The 24,398-nt window shown below is 45.6% G+C and overlaps 1 protein-coding gene across 1 annotated transcript in view; it reads left to right on the forward strand.

Annotated features, from left to right (window-relative positions):
* The window catches only part of SUZ12 (SUZ12 polycomb repressive complex 2 subunit), a 910,103-nt gene that overhangs the window by 342,553 nt on the left and 543,152 nt on the right, over nucleotides 1-24,398 (forward strand). Inside the window, exon 7 of the mRNA XM_086930882.1 lies at nucleotides 12,849-13,080. Within this exon, the coding sequence (XP_086787008.1) occupies nucleotides 12,849-13,080 (232 nt within the window). The remainder of the gene's footprint in view (nucleotides 1-12,848; nucleotides 13,081-24,398) is intronic.

A 24,398-nucleotide genomic window follows, 5' to 3' on the forward strand; every position in this document is an offset into this window, starting at 1 on the left:
CTTCTCCCACTTCAAAGGAGGGCAACTTGTATAAATATTGGACCTCAGTACACCTCTGGACCTGTGGAGACTCTTCCAGGAAGGTGGACTGCTGTGATGATGAAAGGACTTCACATCTTCCACTGTGCTGGAATGCTGCCTTCCTGTCCTTCTACCTCAGTCAGTGGGATTGGGCCTGTACCTGAACCAAGGACTCTGAGTGATTCCAAGAGTTAGTCTGCTGCCTCCTGTTCGGAGCCACATGGACATAACCGGTTGCCAACCAGGGGAACCTCCAGTTGGAGTAAGCTCTGACCCCCAAGCAGTCCTGGACTTTTGGTGTGGCCTAAGTGTAGCTAAATTGAAGTTTTTTGGATCTTCGTGACCGCAAACTTGTCAATCACGCTACCAGCCAACATTAAGTTCGTTGAGCATAACCCTTTGTGCTACAGCATCGACTGCTCGTGGGTAGCGCAGTCGCAAAGCTCTGGCCTGAGCGTCCTCGATGCTTTCCTGCTCCTTGCGATCTTCTCCTCTTTGAACATGACTCTTTGGACGAAAATTAACTTTTCAGATGGAGTGACCTGGTCTCTGTATCTGATTTGCTCTCCATCGCAGTTGGCTTGAACTTATGACTTTCTCCTGGTTGCGCACAACCAGATAGTCATGAGTGGCACTTTGCGTTTTATGCTGCTATTTACTTGAATATTTAAAATTGTAGATCTCTAATTTTACTAATTGGATTTTTGTTGATTTCGTTTATTTATTAAAATTTGCTCTATTTGTCTAAATTTGTGTGGGATTTTTCTTGTGGTGTTTTAACTTTATTTGAAGTACTACATAAATACTTTACACATTACCTCTAAGTTAAGCCGGACTTCTCTGTGCCAAGCTACCAGAGGGTTGAGCACAGCTTAATTTGGGGTTTGCTTTTGCCTCTCCCTTACAAAGATTGTGGTTACTGCTTGAGTAGGGTTCTCTCCCTCCCCAAATCCAGTAACCCAATTTCTCACGCCTATTTTGAGGTGCTTATCTCCTATGTTGAGGTAGATCTGCCTCCCAAATGCTTGCCGCTTTTCAGCACTTTCTGGCTGAGTATTTTTTCTGTACCATAGAAGTTTGATGTATTAGTGACAGTTATATAAAGTAGGATCTATTGTAGAGGATGCATTCGAGGTAAGTGCTACACCTTCACTAATTAAGGTTTTGAGTATAAGTAGACTATATCTTTAAGGGCATGATAAGGCTCTATGGTAGCTGCACTGAGTTGTTCAATCCCAAAAGTAGCCATCTTAAAATACACCCACGTTGAAAAGTGTGCTTTTAGGGTGTAAGTGAATACTCTTCTTCCTTGGTTGTAGGAATCTCAAACAAGAGGTGAACGGTGCTACTGTTTAATAAGACCGGATGTCTCCCGGAATGCAAGCAACTTTTCTCCAGCATTGGATCTTACATAGATTTACATTCCCTGTCATTGAGGTGGGAGTCTCACCGTAAATTTACAACCGCACACACACATCATTAGAGAAGAACTGGTTCGAGGCATATAAGCTGCAGATTGTACACTTAGCATTAGATCGCCACTTGGTGTTGGGCTTGGATGATTGCATGTTGTTGTCGTCTTGGAAGAAGTCTTTGTAGTCACGAGATAGGTGACTCCTCCCTTGGACGATAGTGTGCATTGGCATCGGGTCCATCCTTAGATTGTTTTTTTCCGCCACTGGGTTCGGATGAAAGTTTTCCTCTCCGGCTAGAAATGGACTTTTCAAGCAGTTCGAAGCGCAAAAACGTCCTAAAAACGTACCAAACTACTTTCGATATTGACTAACATTGTTTCGACTCCATCAGCTCGATTCCGTTCATCGACGCGGGCCGTTGGGCCTATCCACGCCGTGAGGCCTACACCTCATGGAAAGGACGCCATTCAAGAGATGCCCAAGGTGTAGAGCAAAGTTTCCACACAGTGACCACCACGAGGTCTGCAACCTGTGCTTATCGCCAGAACACAACGAATCCAGCTGTACAGCCTGCGTGTCCTTTCGATCCAAGAAAACCATCCGTGATCGGAGTGCCTGTGGACACGACATGCAGAGATCAGCTCCGGAACCGGTGGATATCTTCGACGAGGAGGTTCCGCTCGTTCCAGAAGAAGATTCAGATCTCCAGATCGTATCCGAGGTAGACGACTCAGATGACTCCATAATATCAGATCAGCGCGTGAGTACTACTGTCCCTGCACCACACACATCACCCAGATCGAAGGCAAAGGTCAACACTCCGCCTCCGGGGCCCAGTCGCGACCGAAAAACCACTTCGACAGCCCCTCCATCGAACCCGGCTCCAAAGAAAATAACTAAGCCATCTGCTAGCTCGGTACCGAGCAAGCCGCTAGTGCCCACAAGCTCCCTCGGAACCGAAAGAAGTCTCGACTCCAAAACCGTCGACTTCTAAAGACAAGGGTACAAAGCCACCGTCCGACGCCTCGAAGCCGACAGGACCAGCTTCCACTCCGAAGCCATAGTCTTCGGTACCGAAACCGACAAGGACTGATTCCGATGCACCCAAGCCCTCAAAACAGCCTACGACACCGAAAACAACACCTTCGGTGTCGAAAACTACGCCAAAGGACATTGTAACACCTCCTAAGGCTAAGGCAGACAGCAACCTCATCCGGAACCGAAAAAAATCAGCGCCGACAAAGGTTACACAAGGAGAACACTTTTTCCAACTAGATCTTCTGCAAATGAAGATATACATTGACCCAAAGACGGGTCATGTATCCACTGCACCACACAAGAAGAGGAAGGCAGATGCAACACCCACACCTGTAGTTCCTGCCAAGAAGAAGGAGACTGCCACACCTCCTGTGCACCCTTCTTCTCCTGTACTTCCTTCTCCTTCATCACAAGTTCCTCTTAACAACTCACCACTAGTATCTCCTTCATATTCTCCTCTTTTATCCTCACCTCAAATAATGATGAGTATAGTTTAGGTAGAGGGATAGACCCAGATGAGCCTTTCGCATACCCTGTAGACGATACAGACTGGGAGTACCCAAACCCACAGGATGTGCCAGGTATTCCTGAACCACAGTCATACCCATCAAAACCTTCTCCCCCAGAGGATAACATTGGGTTTGGTCACCTGTTGAACAGAGCTGCCATTTACCATGGGGTCACTATGCATTCTGATGAGGCAGAGGAAGACTTTCTCTTAGACACATTTCGCAAAGGTCTGTTCAAATTCTTCCCATGATTAAAGGGGTCATCAAAAATGCTCCAGAGATATTTAAAGACCCTGTACGTACTAGGATCCTAAACCCTAGAATTGAGAAAATAAATAGGCATGCACCCGCAGATCCAGCTTACATTAAAGGACAACTACCATTAGATTAACTACTTGTGTCAAATGCTAGGAAAAGGGCAAACTCACAAACTTCAGGTGAGGTACTCCCACCTGACAAAGAATGCAAGGTAATAGATGTTTCCGGCAAAAGAATAGCTGCGCAAGCTACCAACAAATGGCGTATAGCTAATACACAAGCCCTCCTCTCACGATATGATAGGGCGCCTTCTGATCAGTTAGAGAAACTACTAGACCATCTACCTGATCAATATAAGGCACAGGCAAACAACCTTGTACAAGAAGGCAAGCTAATTTCTAATGCCTCAATCAAGTGCGCACTAGATGTAGCAGACACTGCGTCTAGAGCTGTAAATACTAGTGTTGTACTTAAGAGACATGCGTGGCTACGCATTTCAGGGTTTAAACAGGAAGTGCAAACTACCATTTTAAATAAACCATTTAATCAAAACCAACTGTTTGGACCAGAAGTAGACAGCACTTGAAAAGATGAAGGATACAAACACTGCCAAATCTAGGAGGGCTTTACAGTCCACACAGGCTAAGAGTTCTTTTCGTCGCTCCTTCTACAGAGGAGGCTCCAATCAAACTGGGGCAGACAATAAAACATCCTTCAAATCTAGCACACAAACATCCTTTAACAAGGGATATTTTAGAGGAGGATATAGAGGAAATAACAAGTGAAGAGGTCGGGGTAACAACAGTAATCAAAACTCTTTCAGACACTCACCCCCAGTTACAGATCTGAGTTTAATCCATCAACAGTCTTTATCTCACTTTTCCACCCCAGTTCAGACCCAGCCACGTGCATATCAGTCTTGACCCTGTGCCTCATGGGAACAGTACAGCTCAAACTGCCAAGCCAAGACTTCCCTGGATCGGAAACAAGCATCCTGGGAACGGTTTCGGAGTAACACCCCTCATCAGCTGTCGTCCGTCTCATGGGCGTTTTCCAGGCCAGCCGGCTCCAGCCCCTGAGTCCGTCCCCGCTGTCACAAAGCCCCTCTCCACTGCAACACACTCTCCTACCAGGCTCACAGCTCAGCCTCTAGTAGCCGCTAGCTACATGAGTGCTTATCCAGCCATTTCCGCCAGCCCCAGTGTCTGTCGACGTTATTCCTACTGTTGGCTCCCACCGGGGTTACTCCCCAGCGACCACAGCCACCACTGCACCTAGCCCTTCACAGTCTCCTGGCCCCCCGGACCCTCGACCTGGGCATTCTTCGTGGTCTTCTCGGCCCTCCAATGACAATGAGGCTAGTCCTTAGCTCCACCAGTAGTGAAGTCGCTCTTCACTTCCGTCCAGCCTCCCTCCGGCAGTAGTCCCTTCTAGCTTCGCGGATCCCCCCGCTGAGGTCGTACTGCCTGCCAATATTCCTCCAGCTGTCCAGTCCATCAATTATGGGGGTGGGGCTGGTTTGTCATTTCCGGGAGTCCAGCAGCCTCCCAACTCACCGCATTCCTCCAGCTCCCCACAGTGTCAGCCTCCAATCCCTCAATCAGCTCGGGCTGCCCCAGGGCATCAACCAGCACTGCCACCTTTTTATCAGAAGAGTCAAGATCCCCCTTTGGGGATATACAGCAATGCCAGTATTATCCAGTGTAACATTTGGAGTGGCAAGGCTGCACCTCTGCTCATCAACTATGCCCCCTCAGTTAGAGACCTCAGCAGTAAGGCTCGCTGTAGCTCCAGTTTGCGGCTCCCCACCGACTCCTCACTCCAGCACTTTACACTGCAATAGTGCCTCAGCAGCCCCCACCAAGACAGGAACAGTGCTTCATTCTCTCTCAGCAGCCACCATCCGGCATCGCCCGCCTCGCGCAGGCCTCCCCCCTCACTACAGAGCCCCCGTGAGGCCTCCGCTGTTGCTCCTGCACCGAGGGGAAGGGGCGACTCCCGCATCTGCTGCCAAGCCCTTCTCACTCCGTGTCCTGAGAAAGCCCAGTATATCCGTTGCGGGCGCCTATCTGTTATGCGTGACTCCCGCTGCTGTGAGGACCTCTTGGGCTCGCCACCAGCCTCAGCTCCTCACCGCTGTTTCTCTTCAGAAGCTCAGTACGCCGCTCTTAACTCATTCGGCAGCTGATTACGGCCGTGCTCCAATCACCCTCTAGGCAAGGGTTCCTCAGTGTCCCGTATAAGCCCTCACTCGGTCTCCGCAGGTGACCCCTGTCCTCATCACTAGCCCCCGGGGCAGGTTCTCCTCTCCGGCACATCCAGCAAGGCGACCCTTCTTTCATGCTGCCATCTTGGGGCCCGGACCCTGCTCCCCCTGCACTCAGCAGTGGCCTGGCTTCCCACCACAGGTTCCTCTCCACAGGTCACCCAGTCCCTTTGCCGTCCGTACTTTCACCCAAGGGATTTGGGGGCTCAGCACCTAGTCTTTTCTCAGGATTATATAGGGGTCGGCGCAGAGCTCTGTGCTCACATGCCCGTTCCCATACGCCTCGAAACCACGCCCCCTATAAGGAATAGCTCTGACGTGAAGCTGTAAGCCACATCTGTTCCCCTGCCTTTCCCCACAACATCTCTTATGCCGGAAAATCTTTCACGTATACCAAACAGTCAATTTCATTTATCGTATACTACAATACCTCTCCTGAGCACACACTTTGTTTATAAGGTGAAAGTGCTTAGTGTTATCTTGTTTTAAAATACAAGCCATGCCTTCCCAAACAGACTTTAAAGCACTCTTTGACCTTTCACTTCCGGACAGTAGTCATTCCCTACATGCATTGCCAAGCACACCAAGTTTCAATGAAGTGTCTGTCATTCTGCTACTGATTCATAGAAGTTTTAAATATACACAGTCACACCACTAAACCCATTGGGGAATTTCACCTGCTAGCTCTTATATGTCTGCATTATCTTCAAAAGTTGGTGTATTGTATTCAGCGTAGTAACATCCAACTATTTGTCCTACCAGGCTGAAAAACTAATCTCTTTAGTTCTTTGTAAAAAGCTATTATTATCTTGTTGCAGACATTAAAAGGGGCAACAAAAAAATACTTAAAACCTGCCTTTTTAGGTCGAGCCTAGAGCAGGGCATGCGCTGCTTGCTCGACTTTAGCAAGGGACGTTTCAAAGTGCTACCCGCCTGCCACCAGCTTGCGGTTACCTGCACAAGCACACGCGCCTTGTTCCTCCTCTCAAATCATTGTTGCATGCGCATCCCTTGCGTGCTTAGCACGTCATCACAATCACTTTCGTTTTCACCGTAATCGTGATGACGTGCTAAGCACGCGAGGGTTGCGCGCGCAGCAATGTCCCCTGAAAAGTAAAATTTTCCCAGAAATGGAACTACCAGTTAATGTATGGTTGACTTTAATTTGGATGTTCATCCTTTAAGCTTCCGTACAGTACTACGAAACATGGTTGGTTGAAGTTTGTGCTTTATACACAATTAAAATAAATAAATATATAAATACAAAGGATTCTGTCAATTTAACCAGTGCTCTACCTACAGCACCAATGGAATTATGTAAGTGAATGATCGCTGTTTTCCGCAGAAGGAATTTATCATACAATCTATCATCTGCTGCATTATCTGCAGATATTAACAACAAATATTATTTGTTGCTCGAATGCATCAAAAGTTGTTAAAATCATGGCTACTCATTGGAAGGCTCTATTCAGAAGCTCACTGCTCACCTTTTAGTTGCTAATTACTGTATTTAAAAGTACTACATTGTGAAGTAGTTCTATCACAAAATGTGCCGCAGTATTTCACATACTGTTCCTGCCACATTATTAAGTCAACACTGTAACTGTATTTGGACTTGCTCTTCCGCACAATCCCAGAGGTCCTGATTACATCTCCATGCTATGGCCCTCATTCCCCGTGCCCCATTTAAACCCAATGGGGCCGGACACTGGAGTTTACAGGCCATTGCAGTTACAAATTGTGGCATTTCAAAGGGCGAATTTGGCAGCTGAGAGCAGTTAAAATCGTTTTGTGAAATACTGGAGGAACACATGAGGAAATCGGCATAAATTCACCGATTTCATTATGTTGTTCCCCAAAACTTGAAATTCCCAGTATTTTCCATCTTGCAGAATTACCGGGACCACCAGTGATGGAAATCTGAGTGGAGAAAATACCTTGGAACATAACTTATGGCGCCACTATGCAAAGTTTCCATAACTTCTTAAGAGAAATGGAAGCTGAGGTTGTGGAAAGTATTAGTTCCTGCTGGGTTCCTCCTGTTCACCGGTAACCACCGCAGCATTCATCTGGGCGTGTTGAATCATTTTCCTGTCAAACTATTTATATATCATTTAAGGATATAAAAGACCTGAGGGATTTTTCTCTCTACATTTTCCGATTAGGCAACATTTTGTTTACTTTTAGGTTGTGGTAATCGGATTGTGCGTTTTACATTCCAAGAATGCTGCTTTAATCTCTTCTTAACAATCAATACTGCAGCTGAAGCTACTGTCTGGCAAGCTAAACCCCCAGCTGTTGAATGTTTTAAACTGCTAGGATGCCACCCAACCTCTCTCTGCACAGGAAACACAGGGTAGCACAAGGCCAGACACCATGAAAATAGCCAAGGGGTCCCAAGGGTGGCCAGTGAAAATCCTTATGTTGTAACACGCTGTGTTCAGTGCCAGTTATTTTAAGCCTCGTAAACATGGAGGCTTTTCCTTGTGTTTTTTCGAAGGATCCTCTTTCCTGGATCGTGATGCTGGCGGTCACGTTGAGCAGGCCTTCCTTAAATAACCGAAGGACTGTCAATGTTGCCCATGCATGTATGCCAGCAAGCTGGCTCGCAGTTTAAGCACTTGCTGCTGGGACACTAGCTGTTACTTTGCAGGTCACGATATTGAACCCTTAGAAAAACAAATGGTGACAGGTGGAATGTCTGAATTAATCTCAGCCACTGGCACATTCCAATCTATCTTTTTTACCAACAAATCCACTTTAGACCGAGACAGCCACATGTAAATCAGAATTGGTCCTGCTCCATTGGAAACAGTCGGGCATGAGCTGTCAGGCCATGTCACCTTCAGACTTTGAAATAACAAGTGCACCCAGACTGGCTTCACTCTTGGGCTTCTGGAGTAGGAACAGCGTCAGTCTCATGCTGCAGTGCGGTGTGGGCATACCCAGTGCTCTACACATTTGGGCAACTGCAGCAAATGTCATTTACAGAACCTAGAGCGGCAAAGAGTGTATTCGGCATTCTATATTAATAAAAAGATTTTCTAAAATGTGGACTTCATTGATATTAGTGTAATTACCACAGAGAATCTTGGCTGCATCTTTTATGCTGCTTCTCAAAGCTGGCCAGCGATTGTCGTAGTTTGCTGCGCCTGGCCCTAAGGGACTTGGGCCTCAGAACCTGCCGAGAAGCCTCGAACTGGTGCTTTTCAGAAACCACAACTTGTTTACTTGCCCGGGTTGGCAAGTTTATCCATCAAATTAGAATTGCACTTGATTCCAATCAAAAGGCCACATAACTCAGAGGTCCTGTCATTCTGCAATGAAAATTATCTGGTGCCCTAACCCTGTTAGTCGTCACCTAATTCAGGGGTTTCTTGCAATCAGAAATTAAACTTGGGGCCAAACATGGGGCACGTTAAGACCGTTTCTTAATGACAAATATTATCACGGAGAGAATTACCCCGTTGGATTCTTATATAACCATAGATTCCTAGAGGTGCAAAAATGTAAAACGGTGCTAAACCAATATTTTAAATTTAAAAAAAATTTAAAAAATAGTTTTAAATGGACGTCAAGTAGTAAATAGATCCCGGTGCTATTTTAAAGCTGAACACCGGGTTTTTCCTGGGGGAAGGGTAGTTGGGAGGGGGGTGCTGTTTATGTATTTTATACTGTAAAGATTTTAAGTAATCACACAGTTAATAAAAGTTGGGTAGTATTTATGTGCCATGCACGATGACCACTGAGGAAGTTATTGTATTATGGGATGCATTATTAGTATTTGTTTGGGACATTCACTATTCAGGACCAAACGTGTTTTCTAATGTTGACAATTAAATGAATCTACGACTGCTGGCTGTTTTTCTGCCAGTTTAAACGAGGTACATTTGGCAAGTTTGGGCTTTCAGTACATTAGCGAAATGACGGCAGGAGTCTGCCCGAGTTGCCTAGGATAGAGTTAAGGAAAGGTGTGGTGTGGGAATTTTGTGGCAGAGTCACAAACCAGTTATTTACTAGCCGGTTTTAGTACGTCATGTATCATATGATGGAAATGTAAATAAACAATGTATGCAATCATATACCCACAAGTTGGGAGCTGGGACACTGCAGAGATCCTGCAAAGAAAACACTGCTTCTCTACATTTTGTTTTCAGTTATAACTTTCCAAGACATTACATGGCAGATGAATGTCACTTGTGAAATTAAATAAAAGTAAATGAATGATATGATATGAAAACAATGGATTCAACGTGCTTACACACATAGGGAAAGGAAACTAACAGGCTTTCTTAGAGCATAGGATCAGTCAGAGTGAATTAGTGTGTTTTGGTGAAATTTGACATGAGTTTTGGTTGCAGAGAGAAAGATAACATGACAAAAGTATGGGTTAACTGCGTAATATTTCAAGTGTTAATAATTTTTTTGAAAACATATTTTATTGTCAGCCTGCACATATGTTGCAGGGCTTTGCACACCAGAGACATCTGGGGTATTAAGCATTACATCAGCCGGAAGGCAATCGACTTTTCTTTGTGAGCAATAACAAGCAAATATATGACATGGCAATACTTAGAAATGTACTGCTCCCCCCTCCCAATAGCCCCCAACTCCCCCTCTTCCCAACACCCTCCAAACCCCCCCCCCCCCCCTCCCCAAATCCCTCCTTCTCAGAGTCGCACAAGGTCCACCAAGTCCTACCTACACACAAATACAAATGCACAGAGAAATAGCTGTATATGCGCACCCGCCTCCTAGGCCCCCCCACCCCCACTACCCCAGTGCCACACGACCCAGCCATCACACCCCCGGAAGATCTTCGGTCACCACGGGAGGCTTAAGCCACAGGCCCCTATAATCTGCCCAGCGTTTCCAAATGTTATGTTTTTCGCGGGCATCCCCTGGCTACAAAGATCGGCTGCTCCAATCTCATACAAAAGCCTAGCCCATTCTCCCCTAGGGTCACCGACTGGGCCCGTGGATCTTTCCACGCCCTGGCTATGTCCCTCTTGGCCAACGTGAGGCCAAGTTGCATCAGATGCCTTTTGTACACATTTCCCCCCACTCCTTCCATAACATGCAGCAAAGCAAACCGTGGCGTACGTGGGATCTCCCACCCCAACACTTCCGATAAGCAGGCTAAGACCCCCATCCAGAACCGATCCAGGGAACCACAACACCAGACTGTATGCAGAAACGTGCCTTCCTCCCTGCCACAGCGGAGGCACTCCGGTGAGGCAATCAGTCCCGCCCGCCAAAGCCGGATCCTGGTGAAATAGACTCTTTGTAAGTATTTAAATTGAATTAAGCGGAGGCGCATTGCTATGGCCGCACCCCTAGTGGGCGGCCACAGCCTCCCTCCAATCCTCCTCCTCTAGCTTGCCCACATCCTCCTCCCATGTCTCCCGGAGCCTCTGCAGCATAGGGGAGCAATGCGTGACCAGTGACTGATAGATTTGGGATATCTTTTTTGTCTCCAGATCCCCCATAAACACCTTTGCTTCTAGTGGACTAAACTCGGGGACAGACTCCAATCCCTCCAGGCTGGGGGACAATGCCAAGTGTTAATAATTTATCTCACAATATACACTTAACTACTTAGTCTTGGATTTTGCCAACCTTTAACTCTTCTCGCTCACTTCATTTTGCAAATCAATTTCATGCTCCTTTTATTTTATTATCAATTGCATATTGAAATCACTGAAGACCTGGTTATTTTCTATCTAAGTGCTCCTTGGGTACCTTTCTGTTTGGTTATCATCTGCAGTTGAGACTAGAGCTGGGACACCCAGTTATTGGGGCAGGCATGCGCTTTACAAAGCCTATAACCTAACATATCCTCCGCTGCATAGGCAAAAAGACCTTTAGCAATCGCTTCGGCTTTTCTGCCAAAAACGTGCATGCGTTCTATTGCCTTCAATGGCAACGCATGCACGTTTGGAGATTCACTTGCGGGAGCGCGTGGTGCCATATGGTAGCATTTTTCGCTCCTGGCGCTGCTTGCAAGTGAAATGCTTTCACTTTTCCCAACTCTTTTTTTATTTACTTTTAGCGCATGCACGCTTGTTCAACTAGACAGGAGTGTATGTTTACCCATGTCTGACAGTGGTTCTGAGCAGTAGTTTATTTTACAAGAATTCGGATACTCTGAAAATGAGGTCTTCTTTTCTCAAGCGGAGTTCTAAAATCGTGTGACAGTTGCTGGCTGATCGAGAGGCGGATTTAATTTTTTTAAAAGCCGTGTCACTTTCTTCTTGCAGCTGTGATAGGAAACAGTACACCGTAGAAAGAGATCAAGTTACATGAACCTGGACACTCAGTGCTTTTAAAAGGTCTTCGAAATTAACCCTTAATTTTCAGCTCCCAAAGGTAAACAGAGCCTTACCACTGTTGTGTGGATTCGCCGATTGCTACAGAGGTTTGTGTTTAACCAGAAGTGACAATTTCAGCAAGGAAAACTGATTTCTCTGCTGGTACTTTCATTCACAGGCTATGTGTGCGTGTTTAAATATATTTCTTTTTGCATTTATTTTGGTGGCCTGTTAGCACCGCACAGGCCTCGGGTGCTTCATGCTGCTATAGTGGTGAAGTTGCCTCCTTTAAGGAGATTGTGGATCTTAACCCTTCTCAGAAAATTCAGCGGTCGAGCACTCGGATATCCAGTACTTGTTATAAGGCTGTGTTTGGAGTAGACATTCAGGTAGGCGGGTGTGAGTAAGGCTTACCTAAGTACTGGGGATACTTGTAATCTATTAAGACAAGCATTGGTATAGCCAATAGGTCTCGCCTTTGGGACCTTAGAAAATGCTTAACCATGCGACAGTTGATGTTGTTGCACTAAGGATATTGTGCTGCATAAATAAATACTTATAAGGTCCCAAAAGCGAGACCTATTGTCTATTCCAATGCTTGTTAGTACTGTCATGGCATAGGTATCCTGATAGGATTCTTCCAGAGAGGAGCGGATAACTCTTCTCTTCAAGGAGTACTGCAAGCTGATGACGATGGAGAAACCCAAGCACTAGAATTTACTAAAAGGGTTCTTGCGGTTTCCACTTTACAAATTCCTTATTGTTCCTCCATCACTTTTATTTACAGTGTTCATTTGTTTAGCACCTGAATTCATGCCATTGAAGTCCTAATAGAGGCTTATTTACTGACTTGTTGGTGATTTCAGCTATGTTTACAGCATATTTTTTTAATTTGAAAGTTTTCTTTAAAATATGGATCACCTAATTTCACAGCATAGGTTGTAGTTTTAATAGTTTAATTTTCAAATGTAATATTGAACTTTTTGTTTAGTGAAGGCGTGACATGTTTTCTTGTGCCTTTTTCTAACAGGATGTTAGTTGTCCAGTAAGGCAAGTACCTACGGGTAAAAAGCAAGTACCTTTAAATCCGGACCTCAACGCAGCAAAACCATCAAACTTCCCATCACTAGCTGTTTCCAGCAATGAGTTTGAACCTAGCAACAGTCACATGGTGAAATCCTACTCCTTGTTGTTCAGAGTGACACGTCCAGGAAGAAGAGACTTCAATGGATTAATTAATGGCGAAACAAATGAAAACTTTGGTAAATGAATTTGGGGAGTACTGATGCTTTTACACTGTAAATCTATCAACATGTCCTTAACAACGGGGTTTATTTCCATTATAAAACTATAAATTAAATTGTACTTGGCGCATCAGGTACACACTTGCTCTGTGGGCTTCTGTCACAAAGAGTCTCTGGAATTTCCTGGTTTAAATGCAAACAAAGGTTTCATTGATCCTGTAAAATACATTATTTTATTTCGAGGAAGAGGAATTGAGGTGACTACAAGGGTCAATTGGCAAGGTACAAAGTACATTTCTTGCAGAGAGATATCAAAGCAACTTCTCCAAGGATCCTCTTCTTATGCGTTACCCTGGCCCCAAAACCTTTCACCACTGAGCCTCCACTCCATTGGTGTTCACCTCTTGACCTAAAGGTGAATGCATTGGTTTCACCTGCTCTGTACTAAACCACCTGTTTCACCCAGATCTAGTTTTCAGTCATTGGAAGGGAATCAAGAGTTTAGGAGCTGAGTGCCCTCACTGACCAGACCTCTTCTGGCATAGACTGTTGCAGTGAAACCCATTCTCAATTCACTTACCTACATCCCAAGCTTCTGCCCTTGAAGTTAGGCAAATCTTCTTTGGGTTAAGTGCTGCTCTCTCATTGCAGATGGCTTATGTCCCTGCTTTAAGCTTAGTCTGATTTTGTTCTGTTGACTATGAGATATTATCCTACGCATAAAGTTCATTGGGCTGAGTGAGCCACTAGCCTTTTTGTGCCTCTTATTAGTTTTAGGGTCCCTTCTTTCTTGAAACACTAGAAGTTTGTGACCACTACCATCTTCCTGTCATCTTTATATCTAAGTGGTGCAGGATTTAGCACCTGACCTGCTGGTGTTAGCAAGCTCAGGCAACCCGGTGGTTCCTAAGAAGCCTGCGCTTAGGTAAATACATTCTTGAAAGGCTTTAACTCGTCTGACCAGTAGATGCTTGATTGAAAATTTTAGCAACTATTCTAGTTTCCCCTTTAGCGATTCTGGGTCTGTTTATATTCCATGTGTTCTTCTATCCTTAATTTGGAACTTTGCACTACGATTCTGTAGGTTAAGTGGTAGTTCCTGGTGCAACATCTTGCTATTAAAACACCTCTAGGCATCCGTCCTATCAATCTACTGATCCTGAATTGTCTCCTGAATCCTCCAACAGGGTTATTGGGGGATGGATGAAAACCCGATCCATCCATTTACTAGTTCTTGGGGATATTGTAGTCACTCATGGAGCAGTACTGATGCCTTAAATGGAGACCACCAAGATCTGCTGACAACCAGACATTAGCACTTGCTGATGCTCTGCCAATTTAAATCTGGGTGCACCTGCTGAAAATAAGGTTATCTATGCTCTTCTGGGAGCCTTTGTTCCCCCACCAATGCTTGCTCTAGCCGTCTACCTGCAAGTTCTCAAGTCCGGCCTAGAAGATCTTACTTGAAGTTATATTCTGAACTGGCTAACTCATAATTCCTTGGGCAATAAACAGCTGTCTCCCAAAGAGAGCCCAGTCTTCTCTGCCAACACTAATTTCAGCCTGGAGTAGCGATTGCTTCCTCCAACAATGGCAAGTGTCCTTCGCCCGCTCACACACGGAAAAGCAAATCAAATGCCTTTAATGCTAAATAAAAATGGTCTTACTGTTTCTCCCTTTTTTTTTTTTGTAAATAAATGTTATTGCCATTGTCAATACTTAATTGTTTCATCCATATACCACACATAGTGTCAAACCTAACATTACTTGTCCTAAACCGGCATTGCCAGTCTTTACTTTGCACAATATACAGATTTCAGTTTAGTCACATCTCTGATATAATCGTGCTACCATCTAATCAGCCATCAGCTATATGTAGTTATCTTTGCAACTTTCATAACAAAGCTCACCAACTCCCCCTTCACCCTCCTCCCGGTCCAACAAATGCCCATTATTTGTGCATTTATTGTCTCAATAGTGCTGCCGCCATCTGTGATTGTTTTATTAGTAATCATAGCCCACTGGTTAGTATTTGGAGGGGAGTTACTCAATATAGTATCCGTGGTCTGAGTGAAGGTTTAAACAATATGTGCATTTGGCATTGAGAGTGCTCTGAATTTGAGTCATTAATGCATGTTTTTCTTTTATTAGTGGTGGGAAGCTATCTACAGATGAATCATCTCTGCTTGCCTTTCTCCAAATAGCCCCTCCTCCACCAGCACAGTCTCCAGAGAGCCATTGCCTCTTTGAGCTTTCAGTTTCAGTTTATAAACTTTATTTCGATTTAAAAGTAAATCACAAAAGTCATCTTGAAATGTACATAAAAGCTAGGTTAGAATATATATCAATTCCATAGAACCACACACATGATAGTACCAAGGACATTGTAAAACATATTAAGACAATAAATAGTATAAAAGGGGTCTCAAACACATAATATATAACAGCCTGGTATTATAAAGAGCATCAGTTCTAAACCCAAAAATCCATAAAAACAATTAGCGTATGCACAAAACAGGGTGATAGTTTTAATCAATGCCTCTCTTCTTTCCAACAGATCACCCAAACCCAGCCCAGAAACTTGGCTATAGAAATCACAAAGGGACCATCTACTGCTGGTTTAAGTATTCTAAATGCCTCGTTGTGTAGCCTTGTACCCAGTTGCAAGAAAATCGGTTTCAACCAACATCGCCTTGGAATTCTATAGGCTGGGCAAGCAAAAAATATGTGGGCCTCAGTCTGGTCTCACTGGACAAAACGGACATCTAGTGTTGGACACGTCCAAATTGGACCATTTTGAAGTGAAGACCCTCGTCACTAGGGTCTCCACACGAAATTGGTGGAATAATTTTCTATCACGAGTGGATGTGATTAAGTCCCAGTATAATTCTAATAGTGGTTCATATTTGGTTTCAAGAAAGGTACTAGACAGGGAAGAAGTACTGACTGCCGAAAACCTCTTGGTGTAAATCAGGTGCCAGTAAGCTGCCTTTAGCTCACGTTTGCTGGGAAAAGTACTTCCAGCTGGACGTGTCCACAGCTGGCTAAGGCCCATCTCAAAAAAGATGTTTTGAGATGTGTGGCTCAATGATTAGAGCGGCAAACCCTGATGCAGAGGTCTAGCCCGGGACCAGGGTTCAATTCCCCGCCTCGGCGGGTCTTGGGCTCAAAATTCCACGGACCTGATAATTCTCACCTCGGTGCCTATTCCAATCATGGAGTCCCACTTTGCAACTCTGGACAATAGCTTGCTTAATCTCCGCAACGGCCCCCACAACGCTAAGTATGCCTGGCCTCCACCTTGGGGGGTTGCCCAGGAGTGGACGCCTCACAGGGAAAACCAGGATGAGTTCCACAGCGGTATTCGTACAAGCGCCTTGAGACCCTTGCTGGTGAGTAGTGCGCTATACAAGTATCATTTTACATTTACAATTTTTTTAACACACCTAAACCATGCTAGCTTGTTGTTTACATCCAGCTCCCTAACTTCCAATACAGCTTGGGCATAGTTGTCTAGCTCTGGAGTCACCCAAATTCGTCTCCAATATGCGATTTGTCTATACCTTGCTATGTCCCTAATCGAATGACATCCCAAATCCAAGTACAGGGGGATCAGTGGAGTGGATTGAGGGAGACCTATTAAGGATCTAAAAAATTTATTTTGAGCCATCACTAGAGAGTCTAAGTTAAAATGACCCCACAACTCGGCACCATAGAGGATGGAGGCACCTATTTTGGTATTGTATATCTGTAATACTGGTGAAATCGGTTTGGTTTGGGAACATCTGTGTTTTTTTAACAAAGCACCCGACAATTGGACGTGTCTTACTGTGAGACCGTCTATTTGGGGTTTCCAAGTCAACTTCTTATCAATGGTTACCCCCAAATATGAAAAATTGTGTGTTTGCTCTAAGACACCTTCCCTCATACTGACCCTACCGACGACCTTGTTTGAGTTCTGGAAGACCATGAACTTGGTTTTGTCAACATTGACAACCAGTTCATGGTCTGCACAGAACTCCTCAAACTTTGAGAGGGCACGTTGAAGGCCCTGTCTTGTTTTAGATAAAATCAGGGTGTCGTCAGCAAACATCAGTTGAGGGATCTTTGAACCCACTAAGCTGGGGACGTCAGTAGGATAGTTATCAAAATACTTCAAGACACCATTGATGTATATTGAAAGCAGGGTAGGTGCGATAACGCACCCCTGTCTTACCCCCTTTTCCACCAGAAACTTTTCGGTTGTATTACCTGCCATGTCCATTCTAACTTGGGCATAATTATCCGTATGTAATTTAATAATATAACCTAAAATGTCCAATGGCATACCCAACTTAAAAAAACAGAGCCAGAGCTTGGAACACGGGACTAGGTCGAAGGCGGACCTTGTCAACAAATGCAGCATAGATAGTGCCTCTCCCCAGGGTAACTACGCGCCAAAGAATAAGAATGAACCTTAGGACTTGGTCCACTGTGCTAACACATTGGTGAAACCCCGCTTGTAAGTCAGAAACGATATGACATTCGTCCATCCAGGCCTGTATTCTTCCTAGAATCACCCTGGCCGATACTTTTTGAATGCAGTCAATCAGGCTTATTGGCCTGTAATTGAGTTCCCAAAGCAAGCGCCTTGAGACCTTACGGTGATAAGGCGCTATATAAGAGCGTATGATTTACGATTTATTTATTTATTACCTGGTTGGGAGCGATCGCCCTTTTTAAAAATTGGAAGAATGACAGCCCAACCAGGTGCTGGGAATTGCTGCACCCCTGTCGATAGCATTCATGAGTGGTTGAATATAAATTGACCAAGACTCAAGATTTTGCAAAAAAAGATCAGCTGGAATACAGTCAAATCCAGGAGCCCTACCCCTGGGTATCTGGAGGAGAGCTACTTCCACTTCTTTTATTGTAATGCACAGCAACGGGGGGAGGAAGGCAAGACAAACAACCTGGGCACCCAAATCACTTGCAAATTGGTCCTTAAAATGGCGGACCCAATGGTCGGGTTCCACATGATTAACTGGGACGTTCCGAGGTTCCCCACTCCCCCATTTAACCAGGTGCCAGAATCTTGTCATATCTCTCACTGTGCAGGCATTAAGTAAATCGGCCCAGTGGGCTTCATCCCATTCCCTTTTAGCTTTGAAGAGATTTCTCTTCTCCCTAATAGTGGCCTGTCCTTTACTCCTAATTGCTGTCGCCAATGACCGATAAGCTTTTCGACAGTTTCAGTTATACCAAACTGCGGTCTTGGAAATGGGTAATACAGACACTCTCTTATTTTTTTACCATGAGAAAACTTTTGAGTTTATTAAAAAATTGCTTGTGAACCTGGCCGACATTATCCAAATATGCATCCAATTCGACATCAGACTGTAGACTATTTATGGTTTTCTCTACTAAATTATTAATTTCCTGCAACTTCTCCGGGTTTAGTGCCACCTTAGCCCATTTAAGACGTCTTGAGTCATTGGTTAGATGGCATTCTACAAAATCAAGACGGGGTGGTGGCTCTACCACTGCATCTATTTCAATAATCTTTAATGTTGCTAGAAGGGGATTGTGGTCACTTTCAGGCCGTACTATCACCACCATATCTAACATTTTTGACCACATCTCCTTATTTATGATGAAGTAATCGATACGACTGGAGCGCGTCCCACTGCAATAGGTAGACTTACCTAGTTTGTCCGATGTCGTGCGGACATTTGCAGCTCGCAGCCCATGTTCAATACAAAATACTTTAAGTTGAAGGGCTGCACCCGTCCACCTTTTAATGGGTGGGAGTTCAAGTGGTGGAATTGACCACAGCTTGTCCTCTTCCTGACTAAAATTCAAATCCTCACCATCAAGTGGTTCATATGTACAATTAAAATCCCCAGCTAATATGATATTACAATGACCCCTGTGACTTATTAAAAAAGCATCCAAGCATGCTATTGTGTTTGATGCCTTCCCGCCTTGTGTTCCTCTTGAATAAACATTGATGAGTAAAGTTTCAGGGGTATTACTCTGCAACAATTTGACAATAAGAATGTCCTGGGAATGAATAGCAACCACTTCTAATTTGAAGTGATAACTGTTTGACCCACAATGTCAGACCCCCCTTAGGTCTACCCGTAGCACCCCGGACAGCAGGTTTTGAAAAGTTTACATAGCCCTCCCAGAATACCTGTTCCACCACCCAGGTTTCTTGCAGAAATATTATATCGAGGTCCTCAACAAAGGAGGACCATTCACTAGATGTAACTTTACTCTGTAATCCCGCGATATTCCATGAGGCTAGTTTGATAGCAGTGCTAGATCCTATAAGGGTGGTAGTTGTGATTACTGGGTCTTTGCCTTGGATAGGCCCAGATAAATCTTCAGTTTGGCCAGTATATTTAAGGGGGACCATTCCGTTGTTCCTTGTGGTGGTGACACCAGGGGGACTCGTATTAGGGGGTAATGGGCACATACAACATGTTAGCCTTTTTTGATTAGTTTGGGCATCTACCATGCTGCTTGTATGAGCAGCGCCCACTAATTCCCTCTCATTCCTAGGTACTTTATACCTTCCAAGATCAACCAGTCAGTCAACCCCCTCTAAACCATATAACGCATCGAAGCGATTAAAGGTGGGAACTGGGAAATTACTTCTAACTCCACCCATCATCCCTCCATGTTGTGTTACAAAGGGGTTGCAGTTGAAAAACATCCTGGGACTCTGCCTGTAAAAGTAATTAAGGTCATACGTGAAAATATCACTACCTTTACTTTGATCATTACCATTGCATAAACAACCAACCACCCTCCTGTCCCTGAAGTTGACAATAATGCAATCTTCCTCTATGTCCTTGACTCTATTCCAAACCCAACTTACTCTACGTACATTCAGTATTTTCCCATCCACATTTATTGGGAGGGGTCGGTTGTTGTGCAGCCAATGGGTAACTTTGTTTTTCAACTGTAAATAAGTTTGTCATATTAGCCTTCAATACGGGAACACCCACCAATACAACAACGTATGGACATGACTCCGGTGGAAGGTTGATACATTTTGAGATTGTTTGACTTTGGAGTATTGGGTTTATCCCTACCTACTACTGTGTTATTAAAGACCTGCCTTGGGGGGACTTATAGTAGCATTCCTGCTCACCTCCCTCGAGTCACCATTACTATTCATTAACCCTCTACTCCCTTTATCAAGTAATGGTGTCAAGGGGGGCGCTAGAGGGTGCCAAACAAGATGGCGGCTCCCCTGTGAGGCTCCAGCGCAGCGAGGAAGAAAAGAGCCGAAAATAGCATGTTCACGGCTATAAATCGCGTCCAAAAACCACATCGGGAGCAGCGGAACAGCTGAGTATCGCTCCGGCATCGGAACTGCTCGAGACCATCGCTGCATCAGCTGTGGGTACATCCGTGGAGCTGGCTGGGCTGGGAGAGGCCGTACGTTGCAGATAGGACCGGTGGAGACAGCGGTCGCCGAAGATCTAATGCTCCGGGATTATCACCGGAAAGGAGTGTAACGCGAGAGGCAGCCACAGTGAAGCACACAACGGCGGCGGCAATGAGGGGTGAGTGAAAGTACCCTGGGAGCGGCACAATGGGTTGGCAGGCACAAAATGGAGGACTCTGCGTCGGAACGCGGAAGGAGGCATAATGGCGGAGAACTAGACGCACACTGCAGCTACAGGCTGTGAGGGGCCATAAAGACATAGAACGCTCGAGCAACGTGGCTACAGAGCCCTGATATAGTAGGGGCCTGAGGTGCAATTCAGCAGCTTCAACAGCAGTGCCCAAGGTGATAATGGTGCGGCGTGAGCACAGTGCATGAGACACCCCACAGAGATTTAGAATGCAAAGACGGCGGCACACATAGAAACACATGGGCGGACAGTCGTGAGTGCAGAATGAGCATTATATCCAGGCCTGATGAGGAGGTGAACGGTGCTACTACTGAAGTGATCTGCACGTGGCTGAGAGGGATAGTGGCTGGCCACAACAAGAGCATTGGTGACAGCGGCGACTGCGACGTGGGGTTGCGGCGAAGGCTGGGTGTGGCAGTCGTGTAGCGGGGCTAGAATTGGCCTTCCGAGGCGAACAACGTAAGGCGTGCTAATCGATCAGGAGGCAACACCTAGGCACGAGGGTGGAGATTACTTTCCCCGCTGCGAAGATATAAAGGCCCGGAGGAGTTGAGACATAGCAAGCAATAAAATATACCCTAGCGGTAAAGACGTGATGCACTAAAATAAGGAGGAGGCAGGCATTTACACATATCAAGAGCTGTCAACGGCGACCTCCCTGCCCGGACGAGGGCGACAAAGCAGGAAGCGGGGAAAAGGGATATGGGTCGCACGGACAACAAGTAACCGAAGATCAGCTTTGAATCTCGCAGGTCGGTCAGAACGCAGGCTGAAATGGAAAAACAAAATACGCCCACCGCTGTGCCGCCAACGGAACCCCTGCAAGAAGACTTGAAAGGTATCCTGCTGGGCATACAAAGTAGCCTCACGTCCATTGAGACAAAAATGGACACAATGTCCACAAGGCTAGATAACCTCACGCACAAATCGGAGAAACATGAACGCCACAATGAAGCTGAAAAGCGGATATCTGACCTGGAGGACATCCAAAACATCAGAAATGGACAGGCTCCTCCGAGTCATTGCAGCCAAAAACGAGGAGTTGGCATCGCGATCTAGACGCAGCAACATACGCATCCTAGGTGTCCCAGAATCGACAGCAACGGGAAGGATGGAAGATTATGTCGAAAAGATGCTTATCTTGGCGTTTGGGATAGAAGCACTGTCGTCAATCTTTATTGTGGAACGGGCTCACAGATCCTTGGCGGCTCGACCTGTCCCAGGTGCGCCGCCAAGACCGATAATCGCTAAGTTACTCATTTACAGAGACCGAGACAACATACTCCGGCTATCTCGCGACAAAGGGAAGGTGATGTTTGCTGACATAGAGGTCTCCATTTACCTGGACTTCACTGTAGCGGTTCAAGAAAGTAGAAGGAAGTTCGCACAGGTGAAGAAGAATCTGCAGAGTATGAACATGTCGTACGGTATGCTTTTTCCTGCTAGGCTTAAGGTCATGCATGAGGGTAAGGCCCACTTTTTTACTAATCCGCAGCACGCGCAGGACTTCCTCAAAACGCTACACGCTCAGGAGTGAGGTCGGGAGCAGAAGAGACTAAATGGGAGCACAGACACACATCCGATGTAGAGTGAGCTAGCAGCTGGATGTCTGCATGCATTATATGTATAAGTCAAAATGAACTTGGTAATTGGTTAACATGTGGCAAAATGTAAGCAAACATTTCCCCTGCAAGGCGTGGGGGTTGAAATAGGGGAGCTGTGAATCTGTCCTCTAGGTAGCAACCCCGTGGGTGATCCCCATAACTCTTTTGTACGTGTCACTCGCACAGCAATTTGTTAAGACCCAGTTGAGCGAGGGAAAGATGAGGGGGAATGGGGGACGATTATTCTCCAGCATGTTTGGGATGTGGGAGTGGGTGAGGGGTGGGAAGGGGTTCGAGAGGGGGTTGTTTGGTTATGGCACATGGCAATCAAAGAGCGGGGGCAGAATAAGAAGTGGCGGGATGGATGATGCACAGCGACGAGGCCCAATAAAGTGCAGTCCTGATGCAGGAGAGACAAGAAATGCAATAAAAATGATTATCTGGAATGTGAGGGGGCTAAATGACCCGAGAAAGGTGAGACCGGTATTGGCATTCCTCACAAGGCATAATATCGCCATAGCGATGCTTCAGGAAAAGCACCTCACCAGACAATCACAGGAACGAGTAGGTAAACAATGGGCTGAAGTAGTAGCAGCATCATCATACTCTGCATATGCGCACGGGGTAATGATACTTGTTAAAAAAGGGACGAAATTCACAGTGGAAGACATACAGACAGGAGATAGTGGCAGATGGGTAATGATGAAGGGAATGTTGCAAGGTAAGAAGGTCGCAATGCTAAACACGTACGGGCCAAATATAGATGACCCACAGTTTGTCAGAGAAGTGAGAGGGGTGCTTCGGGAGCTAGCGGAAACGCACGTAATATGGGGCCGAGATCATAACCTAGTGTTAGACCACACGGTTGACAGATCGCCTGGCACCACTGAGCCACATGTAAGAGCACAGGGGGAAATGAAGGCTTGTATGGAGGAAGTATGGCAAGTATGACATCCGGAAGCACGGGAGACAACACACATATCCACAATCCATGCCAGTTGGTCCAGACTAGATTACTGGTTAGTAAGCACACAAACCAATGGCTGGGTGTGCTCTCACGCACATGCCCCGGACGTTATCGGATCATAATGGGTGCTGATGACTATGGTGGTGCCACGGTATGACCCTGGGGACTATATTTGGAGATTCAATGCTAAAGCGTTGCTGGACCCTGTTTATCAAGAGACAGTGCGTGAGGCAGTGGAGTCTTATTTTACTATCAATGTGGGGTCTGTAAAGAGTGCAGGAGCGCTGTGGGAGGCCTTCAATGCCAATATTCGAGGGATATGTATTGGAACTACAGCAGGCATACTCAAAGATATACGGAATCAACTGCAAAGGTTGGAGGAGAAATTGCAGAGATTGGAACGCGAGTATGAGTGCACAGGTGAAAATGAGATATTGGCAAAGCTGAAAGAACAGTTGGTTCAGTCTGATCAATACACACATGACGAGGTTAATTATGTGGCGAAGCGAAGTATGGCTAGAGCCTATGGGGAGGGTGGACGAGTGGGTCACACACTGGCACAAAAACTCCTCACTAGAGAAACGCAGCCTACCATCACACGCATCCAAGATGATGACGGCACTGCACACTATGATAACAAAGAGATAGTGAACATGTTTATGCGTGAATTTAAGAAGATGTATGCCTCCGGCGGTGGGAGAAGTAAAGAAGACCTAGAAGCCTACTTAGAGGACATAGGGTTGGTGTGGCTGGCGGACGGACATAGAGAATATTTATCTCAGCCTATCAGTGTACAAGATGTGCAAGAGGCGATTCGGGGCCTGATGGCCTGAGTGCAGAATTTTACAAGGCCTATAGTGAACTGATTAGCCCACACATACTAGCAATGTACAATGAGGTGTTTGAGAGCGGTATCCTCCCCCCAACATTACACAAAGCGTTGATCATTACCCTATTAAAACCAAATAAGCCTGCACACAGATGGAACTCGTACAGGCCTCTATCACTGATTAATATTGACACTAAAATCCTTGCAAAAATATTAGCCACCCGATTAACCCCGCTAATGCCAACGATGGTGCTATCCGACCAAGCTGGGTTCATCCCAGGAAGGTCCACCTCTCATAATATTCG

This window comes from Lissotriton vulgaris, chromosome 7, assembly GCF_964263255.1.
Source record: "Lissotriton vulgaris chromosome 7, aLisVul1.2, whole genome shotgun sequence".
Lineage (NCBI taxonomy): Eukaryota > Metazoa > Chordata > Amphibia > Caudata > Salamandridae > Lissotriton > Lissotriton vulgaris.